The 16,132-nt window shown below is 41.3% G+C and overlaps 1 protein-coding gene across 9 annotated transcripts in view; it reads left to right on the top strand.

The window, feature by feature from the left end:
* MEF2C (myocyte enhancer factor 2C) overlaps positions 1–16,132 on the top strand; it is a 242,606-nt gene that overhangs the window by 165,457 nt on the left and 61,017 nt on the right. For 6 of the 9 annotated variants that reach the window (XM_015418724.1, XM_015418718.1, XM_015418716.1 and 3 more), the window contains 2 exons: positions 4,924–4,983; positions 5,129–5,266. In XM_015418724.1, the coding sequence (XP_015274210.1) occupies positions 4,924–4,983; positions 5,129–5,266 (198 nt within the window). Of the gene's footprint in view, positions 1–4,923; positions 5,068–5,128; positions 5,267–16,132 lie in introns of all 9 variants that reach the window. The other 3 variants (XM_015418725.1, XM_015418722.1, XM_015418723.1) reach the window with 2 other exon arrangements.

The following is a 16,132-nucleotide window of genomic DNA, read 5'->3' as shown; positions in this document are numbered from 1 at the left end:
ACGCAGGAACTCTGAGGCTGGGGGAAGCCTGGGGAGCCCCACCGCCAGGTGCCCCGGGCCCGTGCTGAAGTGGTAAGTAAGGGATCCATGGAGGGTGGCGGGAGCTTGATGGGGGGGTGGGAGAGCCTCCCTCCCTCCCTCCATCTCTTTGCCATCTTTTCCTCCTTTCCTTTTCTTCTTTCCCTCCTTCTTCCCTTCTCTCTTTCTTTCCCTCCTTCTTTCCTTCACTTTCTTTCCCTCTTTCCTTCTCTCTTTTTATCCCCTCTTTCCTTCCTTCTTTTCTTCCTTCTTTCCTTCTCTTTCTTTCCCTCTTTCCTTCCTTCTTTCCTTTACTCTCTCTCTTTCCTTCCCTCTTTTCTCCTTCTGTGGCCCAACTCTAGTGGGAAGGGGTTTAAACTTTAAACTCCTTCTCTCTTCGTTCCCCCCCCCCCGGTCAGCTGGGGAAGGGAAGGGGAGGCTTTTGAAGAGGCCCCCCCCTTTGCTTCCCCTTCTGACATCTCTTCCGGTGATGTCAGGGGGCGTGGCATATGGTAATAGTGTAGTAGCTTATTAGCATACCATATGCTAATTAGCTCCTGCAACTCTTTTTCTACGAAAAGACCCCTGGTAAACCCCACTGATTAAAAAGGAACTTAGTCTTGAGTAGACCTGTTTAGGATTTCTCCCTGAACATAATATTTCATTCTGCCTTAAGTTTCATTCTTCATGCCAAGTGTTCTAGCAGGAAGTATAAACCATTCTGTGAGCGGAAGATACTTTGGATCCAGCCCAAAAAATGTCAGCTAAAATACAAGAAGCCTATTAATCTTTGACTTCTATTCTCATTATATTTATTATCCTTTGTTACTATACCTTTCTGTTCTGTGAGTATGTCTATCTGCTGTTCCTATAGTTGGGCTAAAGAGCTGTTTTACAGCAAGGGACTATCTTATTCCAAGTGGAAACAATCACTTTATTATTAGTACTATTGTGCTTTGTATGTGAACAAATTTGAAATCATTCTGAGAACTAATGTGAAAAGGAAGATGTTTAAAAAATGAAGCAGGAGAGTGACTTTCTCAAACACTTCTTGCACAGTGAAGAGTTGAAAATTATGACAGCATTATGAAGTACAGAAAGCAGACTGCTGAAATCCACAGAGATTAGCAGTCCCAGCCTGTAGAGGCACAGCCAAGAAAAGCCATCTATGGCCATGTTGCAATAGAAGCAGCTACGATTGGCTGCTGTCATTTGGTCTGTGCCAGAGTAGACAACAGGTGCAGAGTCGCTGACAGGTGTGGATATCTAGGATAAATAAGATTGCTGATGCCTAGAGATGTAGTCTTGTGTCAGATTGTAAACTGCTGAGCTCTCACAGAACGGGGAGCCAACTCGCATGTTTTCAGATCAGTTGATGTGCACTCATGTACTCCCCCTCCCTTCTTGATGAGTTTCTGGATGACTAAACTCAAGTCCTGCCACTACCCGGGGATGTTGATGTCTGAGGATGTAAACCAACAGAAATGTCTTTCACTCAAGCCTCTTGGGTTGTTTATCTTCCAGTCAAAGGGGGTTTCTGTGGTAGAAGTTCCTAGTGGGTTATTCCCAAACCATGTGTCAGTTGTATATACATTTGGTATTCTGTCTCAATGACCAAATTAAGCATGAAGACATAAGAGCTTCAGAACATCCTGAAGTTGGAAAGAATGACAGAAAAGCAGAGGATATGGACTAGGAATCAGTGAGTGGAGACCATAGGGCCAAATCCAGAAATTCTTTAAGACATACATACCTTCCCCCCCCACCGTTACCATCCTCAAAATAAGAGGGCTATGAAGGAGTCCATGATTAGAACTTGCTGAGAGCCATCTTTGAAGAGATAGGATGACCCTGGTCTGTCCATGTCCTCCTTTCCCATGTCCCTTCCTTTTCTGTTTCAAATCTGTATCTAAATCTTGTTTGTTTTTTTATTTAAAACATTTCATGCCATGTTATCTCTAACTCAAAATGGCTTGCTTAAAAGAAATAATACAAATGTACACAATCAGTTCATCAAGTGGGCTGTGCTATTTGCTTGCTTGGATAATCTAGTATTGATACGGAACCTTGGCCATGGATAGACCTGAGAACTTTGACTTCATTGGTTTGTCTGCTGCACTGTGAGTTTGTTGAACTGAAGTCCTGAACATTGCGGTGTTTGCTTTTTTAAAAATACATTGCTGCATCAAAAATGAATCCATTTTTAAATGGTGTTTTGCTGTCTAGCGCTTTTATTGAACTTTCTGCATTGCCAAATACAGTGGCAGTCTCTGTACTCACAGTGGGGGTGATTTGGGAATATACTGCACAGATTTCTGCCTCCTTGAGTTACCCAAGACATAAATCTTCCTAATGGGAGCAAGGAGTGTAAGACCTGGCTGGCCTTCAATGACAGAGAAAGACATTTCAGATCCGAAGCAAGCAGGGATGACTGGGGGGAATCAAGCTTCATTAACAGAAGTCCTTTATCGATCCTTTAGGCCCAAAAGTGACTTCAGAAGTCAAATTTTCTGACTGAATAGTATGACAAATAAAAGTATGCTAAATTTAGAATGAGAAATCCAAGACCTGTTTTTTTGGTAGGGCTGGTAGGGCTTACTTTCAGGTAGGAGAGCATAGAACTGAAGGCTTAATACATTCTAGCAAAATCATAGATGTTGAAGTGGTGATGAATGAGGCAAAAATTATAGTATACAAATGAAAGAGTTTAAAAAATCATATTTCCGGTATTGGCTAGGGGGGACCTGGCAGTCTTGTGGCTCCTTGATTTTCACTTGGCTGGAATGGCAACAAGCATTACCATCTAGTGATGTTTGCATCCTTTTACAGAAACCAAGTAGGGTTGTTAGCATTTAATCTGGTCCTTCTACTTATCCCTTTAATATCCATTTGATCTTCAAACAATTATCAGGTGATGTTATTTATCTTTGTGCCATGGAAAGCTTCAGTTGCCCATTTTGCTCAGTATTAAAAAGATAGGATTTCCCCCCTGTCCAGCTGGCATCCTTACATGCTAGGAGCTTGCAGAAGAGAGTCAGTTTTTCAGCAACAGCAAAGAAACCATAGCAGATCAGGTCCTGTGCTATTTTCCCCCCCTCCAGTCTGCCTTTCCACATGCTCTGCCCTGTTCTTTACACCAAAGTCATAACTCAGAAATATATGCTGCCTCAAGGAGGAAAAAGAACTTGGATTTGTGGAGATGCTTTTGAAATACACCTGTATGTCAGAGGTTACCCTGTGGTATTAGACGATTTGCTTTTGCATCATATTAATGCCCCTGAGGTGGCAAAGGTGGTAGTGTTTTAAAGGCTAGATTTGAACTCAGGTCTCTTTATTCTAACCACTGGTATGCACTGTGGCAGAAACTGTGATATTGTAACTCTGAATGGGTGATTAAAATGTGATGTGCACATTAAATGTATGTTCCACGTACAGCATTCATGACATTCCCTATGTGCAGTGGCTCTTAGCCTCAGTCTCACCCAAAGTTACTTTCAGTAGGTTTAAACATTGCCTGTTCTGTGTTGGATTGTTGCCACCCCAAACAAAGGGTCTAGTAGCAGCCCACTGCATGTGCTCAGTGGCTTTCTTAAAAAGAAATCAAATGATGCGTTTGTAATTATTCTTAGTTGTCACATTTGTATACTGCCTATACTCTAAGGAGTTCAGAGAACAGGTGGCTGTTTCCTTTCATCCTCATAACATATCTGTGCAGTTGGTTGGGCTAAGAGGTAGGGACTTGCCCCAAACTGCGTAAAGAGCTTGGCAGCTGAATGGGAATCTTAACATGAGTTTCATGACATCTGTACATTATTTTCAATTTTCCTTGCTGAGTTTAGGTAGAAGGAATCTTTATTAGGACATTTCATCCATTCTGAAGCTGAAATTCCATTCAGTGTATTGTTTATTCATCTTAATTCTCATAAGCATGAAACCAGTTCTTTAAAGCTTCTTCACCTGTTAACATTTTTGTTATGTGACTGAGAATGTGGTAGAAATGTATAACATGGGTATCCTGATTTAGGACCAAACTAGATGTAGTCTTTGGGTTTGTTTGTTTGTTTGTTTCATTCAGAGTAGGGGGGCAAGTCTTGTTGAAGCCACAGTATTGTTTAACCTTTTCCTGTCCACCATCTCTCCTTTCAAAATCAAATGTAAGTAGATATTGCTCTGTAAAAAAAATGTGTTCCTGGGTAGGCAAATATTAACCTTGGGTATAGGAAAGAGAGATTTATATCAGGGGAAAAGGGCACAGCGTGAAAGCCTTACAGCGTTCTCCTCAGAGCCGCAATCCAAGGCTGATCATGGATCTCTGATTTGCTCCTTAACATCTTTATTTGAGTTCTGTTAGGATGGATCTTTGGTTATTGTGATACTATTGCACTGCAGTAATCATTCACTTCTAGATTTTCCTGTGTGTACCAAAAATTATCCAGGAAGGGAACGATAATTGTAACACAATGAGAGTACAATATCCAACAATGTGTGGGTCTGGCCTTGTTGCAGAAGGATCTCTATTCTGCCACACAAAGAATTGCGGGAAGCCCTTCCTTGATCAACCACCTTACCCTTCTCCGTATGCTTTCACGGATGCGACTCCTGAAATGTGTAACCCACTGATATTTCTGTTGCAGGGGAAAGTGTAGATGGTACCAGATACTTTTTTTTTATTAGATTGTATCCTTGTATTGACTGACTCCAGCTTCAGGAGAGGTCACGGTGGCTCTCTTTGCTGCTGGTAACAGGAGCTGCAGTTTGTTGACCTAATGCGTCTCTTTTCTCTTTCTCTCCCTATTGTGAAATGTAACAGCCTTTAACCACCAGGCAGCCTGCATGATAGCAGTGGCCCTGGCTCTCTCTGGCAGCCTGTGTCAAGGCTTGAACTTTCCAAATTATGTATTTCAGACATTGAGAAAGAAAGGACTTAATGGCTGTGACAGTCCAGACCCCGATGCAGACGATTCAGTAGGTCACAGCCCTGAGTCTGAGGACAAGTACAGGAAAATTAATGAAGATATTGATCTAATGATCAGCAGGCAAAGATTATGTGTAAGTACTCCAAGCTCCCTTTCATTTGTTTTACTTTCTGATATTTCTCTGAACCTGGCAGGCATTGAACAAGAAAGAAAACAAAGGCTGTGAAAGCCCCGATCCCGACTCCTCTTACGCCCTCACCCCACGCACTGAAGAAAAATACAAAAAAATTAATGAAGAATTTGATAATATGATCAAGAGCCATAAAATACCTGTAAGTACCAAAGGTTAGGTGGCTGTCTGCTGATAACCGCTGCAGTAACACACTCTAACCCTTTCAGTCTTGGTTTCTTACCAAAAAAAATAATATATATATATTTATATATATTCAGTAAGGAACACATTTTGACATCTTCCTCCTCTAAAACCAAATTGCATTTATAGCAAGTACCGCACCATTATATATTTCCCCCCACAAGGTGTGTGAAATTTAATGAGATGCATCTGACATAATTGAAGTGAAAGGCAAAAAACCTAAAGGAAGTTAAACTGTGCGTTATGTACAGTGGATGTTCAGAATTCTGGTTTACCACACCAGTTTACCCAAGTATATTTAGAGAACAACTGTTGGAAATCTTGCCGTGGACAGCTTAATGTGCTCACAGACTGCTTTCTGTGGGTATATAGTAAGAGAGAGAAAATGGACTACACAAAGTTGTCATTCACATCACACATTATTTACTTATTTATCAAGACAATTTCTACCCTGCCCTTCTGTCATGCAAACAGCACAAAAGGCGGCTCACAATGTGGAATTAGAAACATTGTAAAAGGTTTTTTTTGATGTTTTTAAAATATCTGAAAGAATGTGGGTCCTGCTACCACACAAGATTATTCTCTGAAGTCAGTTACCACACTGAAGGGTTATGTAGCTAATTGCTGGTTGCAGGAGAAACAGACTGCATGAGAGCCTAATGGTAGCGTTCAGTCACATTTGTGTGTTGGAGGTGATTTTACGGCTTTATCAGAAGACTGGCTTTGATTCCATCAGCATTTCTCTTAACGCTTTAACAAGCGCTAAATTTTGTTTTAACCAAGACAGAATTTCTAACAGTCATATGCCTTGCCAGATACTTAAGAGAAATAACTCTGCATGTGGCTATTTTGTTTGCACAGATGTAAAGGAGGGAAAAAACCTCCACATGAATACTAAATAAGTTATGTTAGTACCGTTTACGAGTACTATATTCAGTAGCAAATTCTGAAGGGATAGCTGTGTTAGTATGTAATAGCAAAAAAAGACACCATCTCAAATCCTTCGGAACCTGAAAGACTAACAATAATAAGCTTCTTCACATATTATTTGGGGAGCTCTTTGGGGAGACCCACATGTTTCTTGGGATACACATAGGTTTCCCCAACAGGCCTAGTAGCTGTCCTCTGGGAGTGTTAAAGGCTGGGGAAATGGTTTGTGGGGAAAGGCAAAAGCTTCCACTGTACACCCACTGTGATCCTCATCAGACACTATGTGAGAACCCATGTCTCACGTGTAATGTTGTTATATCTGTTACACAGTGGGAACCCAGACCAAACCTGTGTATTCCCTAATGTGTGAGGAGCTATATGAAGTTCCATTCCGTGAAAGTTTATGCACATGCTAATTGTGTTAGTCTTCTAGGAGCCACAGAACTGTTATATTGAGTAGCATTATGTGTGATTGTTAAACTTGTAGCTTGATTTCCCCTACCTCCAAACCCAATTCTTCAGCTCCTCTACTCTGCCCCTCCACCCCTTTTATTTCTTTTGTTAGCCAGTTACAGAACAGAATTCATCGTTAATTTGCCTTATGACTACATTCTGCTAAGGTAGAAAAGCATTTCAGAAGAATCTCATGATAATCAGCTATAACAGGTTATAGGTATGATTGTCATATGATTAAGTTATGGGGTTAATTATTTTGTTTGCACTGAGCAGCTATGTCCAAGTGAGAAACATACTTGGAGTAAGAGGTCTGTGTGGGCTGTCAGCTACCATGTCGTGGCTATCACTTAAACTGAATGTATGAATTTAAAGCTTGTACACAGCTAGTTCACAATGGATCAAAGCTGATGGAATAGTTAACCTTAGCATCTCTGAAAACATCTGAAGATGTGAATGAGCACAATAGGAGATTCAGTTGGCATAGTTCAAGCTGTGACTTTTTGGACCCTACACAAAATATGTATGGACCCATATCTGCCATCGGCCCCTGATGCACCCATCAAGTTTGTTGCATGTGGGCCAGACCAGTTTGATCTACTGCCCTGCAGTGCCTTGATTTTTCCCACTGCTACCCTGCTTGTACAAGTACAGATCAGAGGGATGTTTCTGCCCTATTCTTTGCACCATTGTGCAAATCTACAGCATGGGTTTGTTGTCATTGTGTCTCGGTGGGAAGATGTACTGGTTCATGCTCATTTCTCCCAAGAGGCAGTCTTAAAACAACAATTAAAGGCTAATCTAGGTCAAGCATTCTGTGTCATAAAAGCTCACTTACTAGAGCATTTACCCTGAGGCATTGTTAGCCAAATTGCTCTATTATTTAATAAAGATGGGGAATTATAATTATTAATATGCAATTGGCTTATCTATAGGATCTGACCTGTGTATACCAGAGTTAGAATTCCCAAGAACCCAGGAACAGACACAGAAACCGGGTGGCTAAAATAATGATTTCTTTACTAAACATTCTCAAGCATACAAACAATATTCAAACACTCACACACACAATATAGAACTATAAGGAAGCAGAGGTGATCGATAGCTTATAGAGGGGTAATACAACCTGTCCAGATGTGCAGAGGTCCATGAAGAAAGGATTATGGCCTAAACTCAGAGAGTTCAGGGGTGGACTGCCATTTTGGATTATGGCAGAAAACACATGGTCTGAGGCCATGTTTAGGCTGGGATATACCCTATGGAAGACAATGCAGACCAATGGGTGGTCCTGGGGTCTCAGGTGAGAACAATAGATTTCCTGGACCAATGATGAGTCCCAGGGGTGTGTGGCATCAGGATGGGCAAGGCCTAGATGTAACCAATGAGCTTCTAGAGAGGCAGGGTCTGGGTTTAACAATAGAAACCAGGTGTTGGGTGGCTAGTTAAATGGATTTTCTGACCACTAATGGTCCTGCCCAGGGCAAACAAAATGTGGGAGACGTCCCTTATTAGCGTTAGGAAGGATCGTTAATAATTTGAATGCTTGATTGGTTTTATCCTGGTATCTTGAGGTACAGAGTAGAAAAGACAAGTATTCAGACAAAGAATTAAATAGACTTTAGAAATGTAGATACGTTACCTGTTAGAACTCATGGTTATTCCATAAGCATAATCTCTGCTGGGTGGAGGGGGAAGACTGGAGGCTTGCTCCGAGGTTGTCTGTCACCTGAAAATGGAGACCCCTTTTTCAGAGCTGTGGCTAGCTCTGTGTTTCAGAACCAAGAGTGCCTTCCTTGGCCTGAGTTTTGTGGGTCTCTGGGTCAGGTTAGAAGTGGGGTGTCCTTGCTATTGGGGCTACCCAAGAGTAAAAGGCAGCACCTCTGGCAACAGCATGCAGACTTTATGCATAGCAGTGTGGGGCAGATTCAGAAACAGTTTACGTTAAGAAACACCAGTGTACTGTAAGCAATGAACCTGCCTCACATCATAATTAGAAGTATCTGTCCTCCTAGATATGTAACTGGAAATATTTTGCCAAGTTTAAACAAACTCTGCTTTGAAAGCAAGAGTCAAGGTTTGCTCTCTGTCTAGGACATTTCAGTTCCACCCTTCCTTCAAACAACTTGTAGCAGCGTACATGATTCTTCCTTCCTCATTTTATACTAACAACCCTGTGAGGTAGATTAGGATAGAGAGCAACTGTACCAAGGTCACACTATGAGCTTCATGGCTTAGGATTTCCAGATCTCTGTTGGAATTCTCATTTCCTGCCAACACTCTGTTGGCTGTTGGGAGAAAAATAAATTAAAAATCTCCATTGTGCCAATGCTACCCATATTCCCAGACCCTCCCAAATTCATACCAGTTCCCAGTGTGCTGCTTGACAACTGTATAGTTGCATGTGGATTTAATCCCAGGTATCTCAGATCCAGTTTGACACTCTAACCACTACACCACACTGATTCTACTGTGGTTTGCTTAATCAAGCCTGAGCCTCAGAGTTCCTCATTCTTCCACAGTTCCTCCCCTCTCCCCTCACACACTGTGCTGAGACTGAAGACTTCCTGGGTTAGAACTGACATATGTATCAGCACTTTAACAGACTGAGTTGTTGGATCCTGTGGATCCATTCTGTTGATGGTGGCACTTTCTGGTGCTAAGGCCTTTCACTGATGCAAGAAGCTCTTCACTGGAGACCCCTGTGTCAGGGAAAGCATCGAGCCTGGGGAAGATACCACCAGTAGTGGAATGGATCTCTAGGATCCAACCCAGTGTGATTTATTTCTTGTCAACAAACCATGATTAAACTGTGGTTTAAAGATTCTGGTTTGTAGAAGAGCTGTGAAATTTGCTAAGGCTTCCAGTTCAGATACAGCAATAAATGGTGGTTAGTTACAAACCAGGAAGTTCTTACCTTCAGACTTGAAGTGGTGCAAATGGAAGGGTGGAAGGGGAAGGAAGAAGTGCATAAGATTTGTTATCATAAACAACTCGCTCATGACTTGTTTGGTTTGTTCCTGATGTTTGAGTGCATCCTCCTGTATGGATGCAAGAACCCAGGCATATGTTGATTGTCCTTTCAGAAATGAACAAACAACTATTTTGCATGAGCAGGCTGAGTACTTGGAGGCAAGAATATCTGTGTCTGGAAAGTTTTTTTAAAAAAAAACAACAACAACCCTTTGTATACAAAATGTGCACAGGCACTTGTGACACCCAGCGTGCAGAAGCTGACATCCAGATGGGAGACATTTGCTCTTAAGAATTTCTTCCACAATTTAAACATTTTTGTTCTGTTTTGTAACTCATTCCTAAGGGAAAGGACCTTTCATGTATATTAAAAAACACTTGACTGAATTGATCTGGCCTTTGTACTAAAAGTCATGCTTTCACTAACTTTTGGAAAACTAACATTGTACCCGAGAGACCAGAAAAGCTCCAAGTTGGGCCAAGGTTCCTTTCGAGTTCTTCTTTTTCCAAAATGCTTAACATGTGTATGCAATTTTTAATTGAATGCATGCACCCTTTGCACTCATGTTCTTCTCACTTGCTTAATGCCATATGTTGGAGGGAGAGCTTTGATGTTGCCCCTGTGATTTTAGCGGGCCAAGCTTCAACATGAAGATGTTGCTGGAAAACACAACAGTTGCAGCACTGACTGCCTTGTGAGGCTGACAGCCCTTTTTTTCTTCACCTGCTAGAAATCTTGCCTTTCTGTTTTCAGTTGCTACACTGAAAAGGTCTGTCAGAGGAGAACTAAAAGGATGCTTCTGTTCAAATGGAGTTTTCAGGAAGGTTTCTAGATTCAACAATACATTACGGGGTAGAACTTCAACAGGGATAGCTTCTTAATATTTTTCATTAATTGTTAAACACAAGCACAAATTTCATGTAATGAATGTACAGTTTGTACAGTTCACATTCCCTGCACTTCATGAAATGCACTATTACATTATTTTGGGAAAAATATTATTGTATTAACAAATAAAGAAGATAACAGTTTAGAGAGTGGTATCTTAGGAGGAGAGACCTTGTAGAATCTCTCTCTCTCTCTCTCTCTCTCTCTCTCTGTGTGTGTGTGTGTGTGTGTGTGTGTGTGTGTGTGTGTGTGTGTGAGAGAGAGAGAGAGAGAGAGAGAGAGAGAGATTGTCTTTTTTGGAAGAAACCTAACTTTTGTACTTATTGAAATCACACACAAGTTTAGTTGTAGAAAGGGAGCAATCATAAGGTGGTCTACTGAGAAGAAAGTCCCATATTATTTAGTGGGTTTTAGTCTCAGGAAAGTATTCTTGTGATTGTAGACTGTGGAATTTGTAGGCAACATTACTAAGCTGTACTGTTGAAGATGGTGAAAATCCTGCCTTTTCTTACAGTGGAGGCCATAACAGAAGACTTTGATGAAACTTTATACCAAAGGAAGGTGGCTTTGTAGAGTTGCTAGGATCTGAGCAGAGCACAGCCCTTTTCTAGAGGAACAAGGTGGACAGTCTATTATTTTGCAGGCACAGAAGGCCTGTCTTGCATTCCCTTGGTAATTTCTGAGTCCATCAACCAAGCCTAATTGTATCCCTGTGGAAAAACACAGAGACCTCTGAAGACTGTGAAACTGTATTACTTTTTTTGTTTCATTCTTCCAAGAAAGCACAGTGAAATTAAAACAAAATAAAAACTACTGCAGGAACTCATTCCTGACTGAAAGGGAATCTTATCAGTGTGCCTTTGTATATGAAATCATACTCAGTGGCATATTTTAGCAGATGGACTGTGGAAAAGCATCTCACACCATCTCCTGAGGTACTAAAAAGTTACAGTTCGTATACCAAAAATATTTTCACTGCAGTGGTTTCCCATCTCCCCATCTTCCATTCCTCTGGGTCAATAAAACATTAGATGCTGAATGGCTTCTTTGCAGTTCTAAGAGAGGTTTAAAAAGAGCTCTGCTGGATCAGACCAATGGTCCATCTAGTCCAGCGTCCTGTCTCATACAGTGGCCAACCATTTCTTCTGGACAACCAACAATAGGGCACAGAGGCCGAGGCTTCCCCTGTGTCAACTGAATCGGTTCAATTTGTCCAGACCTCAGGGATGGTGCATATGATTGTCGTGTTCTCTGCAGCTGCTTTCCCCCCACACACACACCCATGGCCACGACAACTGCTTGAGAGCCAGTCTGGTGTAGAGTGCGTGGACTCTAATCTGGGAGAACCGGGTTTGGTTCCCCACTCTTCCACTTGCACCTGGCTGGATGATCTTGGGCAAGCTGTAGTTCTGATAAGAGCTGTCCTTGAAAAAGAGCAGATTCTGTCAGAGCTCTCTCAGCCCCACCTACCTCACAGGGTGTCTGTTGTGGGGAGGGGAAGGGAAAGGAGTTTGTAAGCCGCACTGAGACACCTTTGTGTAGTGAAGGGCGGGGTATAAATCTAATCTCTTTTTCTTCTTCTTGTGGCATCAGCTTGTCTAATTTTCTCTGAATTTATCTGTGCATTTCTGTTGTTCTGGTAGAGGAGAAAATAGCTAGCGTGAGCAGAGTAGCTGCGTATTTGAGCCTTCTTTTTTCCTTTACTAGAACCAGGAGAGTGTGTAGGCCATGTACAGAGTGTGTTAATAAGAGCAAGGAAGGTAAACAACATGAAGCAGGGAAATGGAGTTAGTGTCAATTCTCGATGCTTGGGGATCCAATACAGGGAAATGGAGTTAGTGTCTGGTATTGAAATTTAGGAGGTAAACTAGCTTTCAAAGGCAGCACAGTGGAAGTGGGGATTCTATATTAGAAGAATTATCTCATCTGAGGACTTTGGAAGAGGTTAACTCGTGGGCACTCCATGAAATTGCTGAGCGGTCAGGTTAGAAAGGATAAAAGGAAGTACTTCTTCACCCAAAGAGTGATTAACACTTGGAATTCACTGCCACAGGAAGTGGTGGCGGCTACAAGCATGGACGGCTTCAAAAGGGAATTAGATAAGCATAAGGAGCAGAGGTCCATCAGTGGCTATTAGCCACAAGGTATAGATAGGGACTCTGGGGCAAGTGATGCTCTGTCATCTTGGTGCTTGGGGGGGTCAACAGTGGGAGGGCTTCTAATGTCCTGGCCCCACTGGTGGACCTCCTGATGGCACCTGGTATTTTTGGCCACTGTGATACAGAGTGTTGGACTGGATGGGCCTTTGGCCTGATCCAACATTGGCATATCTTATGTTCTTGTGTTCTTATCTCAGTGTGGTCACTTATACCTGCCTGCTGATCCCAAAAGCTGGAACAATTGCCCAACTGCTGAATGCATGAGCAGAGTGAGATTCAGATTGGCGTTTTGCAGTCCACTGCAAGAGGCGAGCTCAGAAATCCCTGCTCAGAGTGAGGACAAACTGCAGTTTTTTGTGCGTACCATCAGCAGTCATGCGATTACCCTAGCCCATAGTTGTGGTGGGTGTGCGTGTAAACATGGTTGGGTGTTTGAGCCTGAAGACTGCATGATTCACACAAAGCTCTCTGCTGTCTTATCTTCACTGGGGGCCAGTTTCAGCATTATTTTAGAACTGTCAGATGAATACTTTTATATGGATACGTGTCCTTTAGGGTTTGTTTGTTTTCTGGGTTGGCTACACATTGCAGTCTCCCCAGAAAAACCTCACAGTGGTACAGTAATATGAGATGAATAATGTATTTGTTTGTTTCTGACAGAACTCAAACCTAAGTAAAACTTTTATGATTGTATCTTACAAGCACCTAGTTTTGAGGAGGAAAGTATGCAAATAGTACCATGTTGTATTTTCACACACCATAAGGGACAAGAGCATACCCTAGCTCATACCCTCCCACAAATGTTGTCAGTCTTTAAGGTGCTACTGGACTCTTACTCTTTTCTACTGCTACAGACAAACACGGCTGCCCATCTTGATCTTTCTCCATAAGGCACAAGCATGTGCATCAAAGTCTTCTGAAATGTGTGGAATATAGCTATGAGACAGTAGTGGATGTTGCCCCCATATACTGCTCACTGCGAGGTTTAAACAGTGGTGATTTGAAGATTTTTCACTGGCTTTATTGTATTATACAATATCATTCACAATTTGGAATATTATATCATGGAAAGAAAATATCTCACTTTGAATAAGTTAATGTACCACCAGAGAACTGTGCATTTCTGTTTCCATGTCAGGAGACCTCTGAGGTCTAATTATCCCTTTATATTCTACGATCTGGAATGGTTGCCCAAATACAAAATATATACTGCAGTCATGAAGTTTATAAGAATCAGAGACCGGGAGGGGATTATTGCTTCCTAGTATTTTACAGTTTTTACGCAAGAAGAATTGTGTCCATATCTGAGTATAAAATGAAAATTTAGAACTGAAATATCTGCAACAGGGCTTAATCCCAAGATTATGTTAATGCTAACATGGGGCAGTTGTGTTTCTAATGTACCTGAAGTCTAATCAGCATTACCAATATCTGTACTATGGTACATACATAGCCCATAATGGCTTGCACCATCTGCACGACATTGCATTCAGTGGCAGAGCACGTGATTTGTTTGCAAGCACTCATGTTTAATCTGCAATATCTCTATTTCCATGGTCATGTGGACAGCATGACTATGGTACATACATAGCCCATAATGGCCTGCACCATCTGCACAACATTGCATTCAGTGGCAGAGCACGTAATTTGTTTGCAAGCACTCATGTTTAATCTGCAATATCTCTGGCTACTAAGGATTTCAGTCAGTGGGGCTGAACATCCTTCCAACTATATTACACAGTACTAATTTGGATGGTCCAGTAGTCTGGCTCAGCAAGGCATCTCTGTATGTTTACACAGAGTTGGGTGTCTGCCTGGTCACAGAATCATTGGGTCCTCCCAAGCTGCCTCATTCTTAGAGGTAAATACACTTGGCCTCTTAAGTCTTGTTTCTGTTTTCTCCCAGTAGTGAACACAGACATGATCTAAATTCATCACACCATTTGGCCTGACAGCTATGAAAAAAATGGGGGAAAAGAATGAAGCAATCAAGTCTTGGCAATCATTAAAAGAAAAGAAAAGAAAATATAGTACAAGAATGAGCCTTGCTCCTAGATTCATAAGGAACAAAGAAAAGGCCAGGAATGTATTCCACAGATCAGAATTATATGTTGATAGTCTAAAAGAGATTCATGTGCATGTGAGACAAAACATCTGATAGCAATTGTACATTTATTTGCGCAGGCTTATAGGCTAAGCAGCTGTGAAGGTCACTGTAGTATAAAGTACTTCTGAGGCCAAGACAGGTTGAAGAGAGAGAGTAAGACACACATAATTATGAGCAGAGGATTATAAAGTATTTTCTGGTATGTGATTCACAAATTTCCACTCTCTGAAGGGATCAGAAATATCTCACAAATCACCATTTACTGAATTCACATTTCATTTGGTATGTGATTTTTGACACTGGTATAAATTGAATATAACAGTGTTTGCCAGCAATCTGGGTGGGGAAAGGCAAGACAGCATGATGTAGTGGACACAGCTTCCTGGGAATAAATAGTAGAATATTTATAAATAGTAAAATAAAAATAAAATAAAATATTTAAATAAATATTCAAATAAATTTAAAATATTTAAATAGAATAAAATAAAAGAGTAAAAAAAGATGTTCATTATACAATATGTATTTTGCTGAAGGAACTCTGAAGTTGCATGTGTGCTTTTATTGTTCTTTTTCTAGCTTGAACAAATTTATTTTTAAAATGACCATTTGGCTTGATTCTATGGACTCAATGACATTTTTTCCTGATGCAAAGGAACATGAGGCACAATTGAGAAATGGCTGGTTTCTTCCATGCTTGAAACTCTATAAAAAAGGCAGGCTGTACTAATAAGTAAATAGGACAATCATGCTATTTTGTGATGGTTCGTTTACATTCCTATTCACCACCCTTAACATGGCATCCTGCTAGAGCATGCAACTCTATGTCAAATTCAAAACATTTTAAAACATGGCACAATCCATTGCACTGTCTGTGGAAGTCCAGCTAAAGTGAATAAAAGTGGCAAAGGAGCATAGTTATATAATAGTATTTGTTAATCAAAAAAAAATATTGCGTGTGACAATTATAAAAGACTGTATGACATGGAATTCACTGCCACATGGAATTCACTGCTGCAGGAGGTGGCGGCGGCTACAAGTATGGACAGCTTGAAGAGGGAATTAGGTACACATATGGAGCAGAGGACCATCAGTGGCTATTAGCCACAAGGTATAGATAGGAACTCTCAGTCTGGGGCAAGTGATGCACTGTATTCTTGGTGCTTAGGGGGGCAACAGTAGGAGGGCTTCTAGTGTCCTGGCCCCACTGGTGGACCTCCTGATGGCACCTGGTATTCTTGGCCACTGTGTGACAGAGTGTTGGGCTGGATGGGCCATTGGCCTGATCCAATATTGGGTTCTCTTATGTTCTTATGTTCC

This window comes from Gekko japonicus, unplaced genomic scaffold (genome assembly GCF_001447785.1).
Source record: "Gekko japonicus isolate JY-2015 unplaced genomic scaffold, Gekko_japonicus_V1.1 scaffold788, whole genome shotgun sequence".
Classification (NCBI taxonomy): Eukaryota; Metazoa; Chordata; class Lepidosauria; order Squamata; family Gekkonidae; genus Gekko; species Gekko japonicus.
Note: the sequence above shows the minus strand (reverse complement) of the source record. Positions and strands in the feature narration are given on the sequence as shown.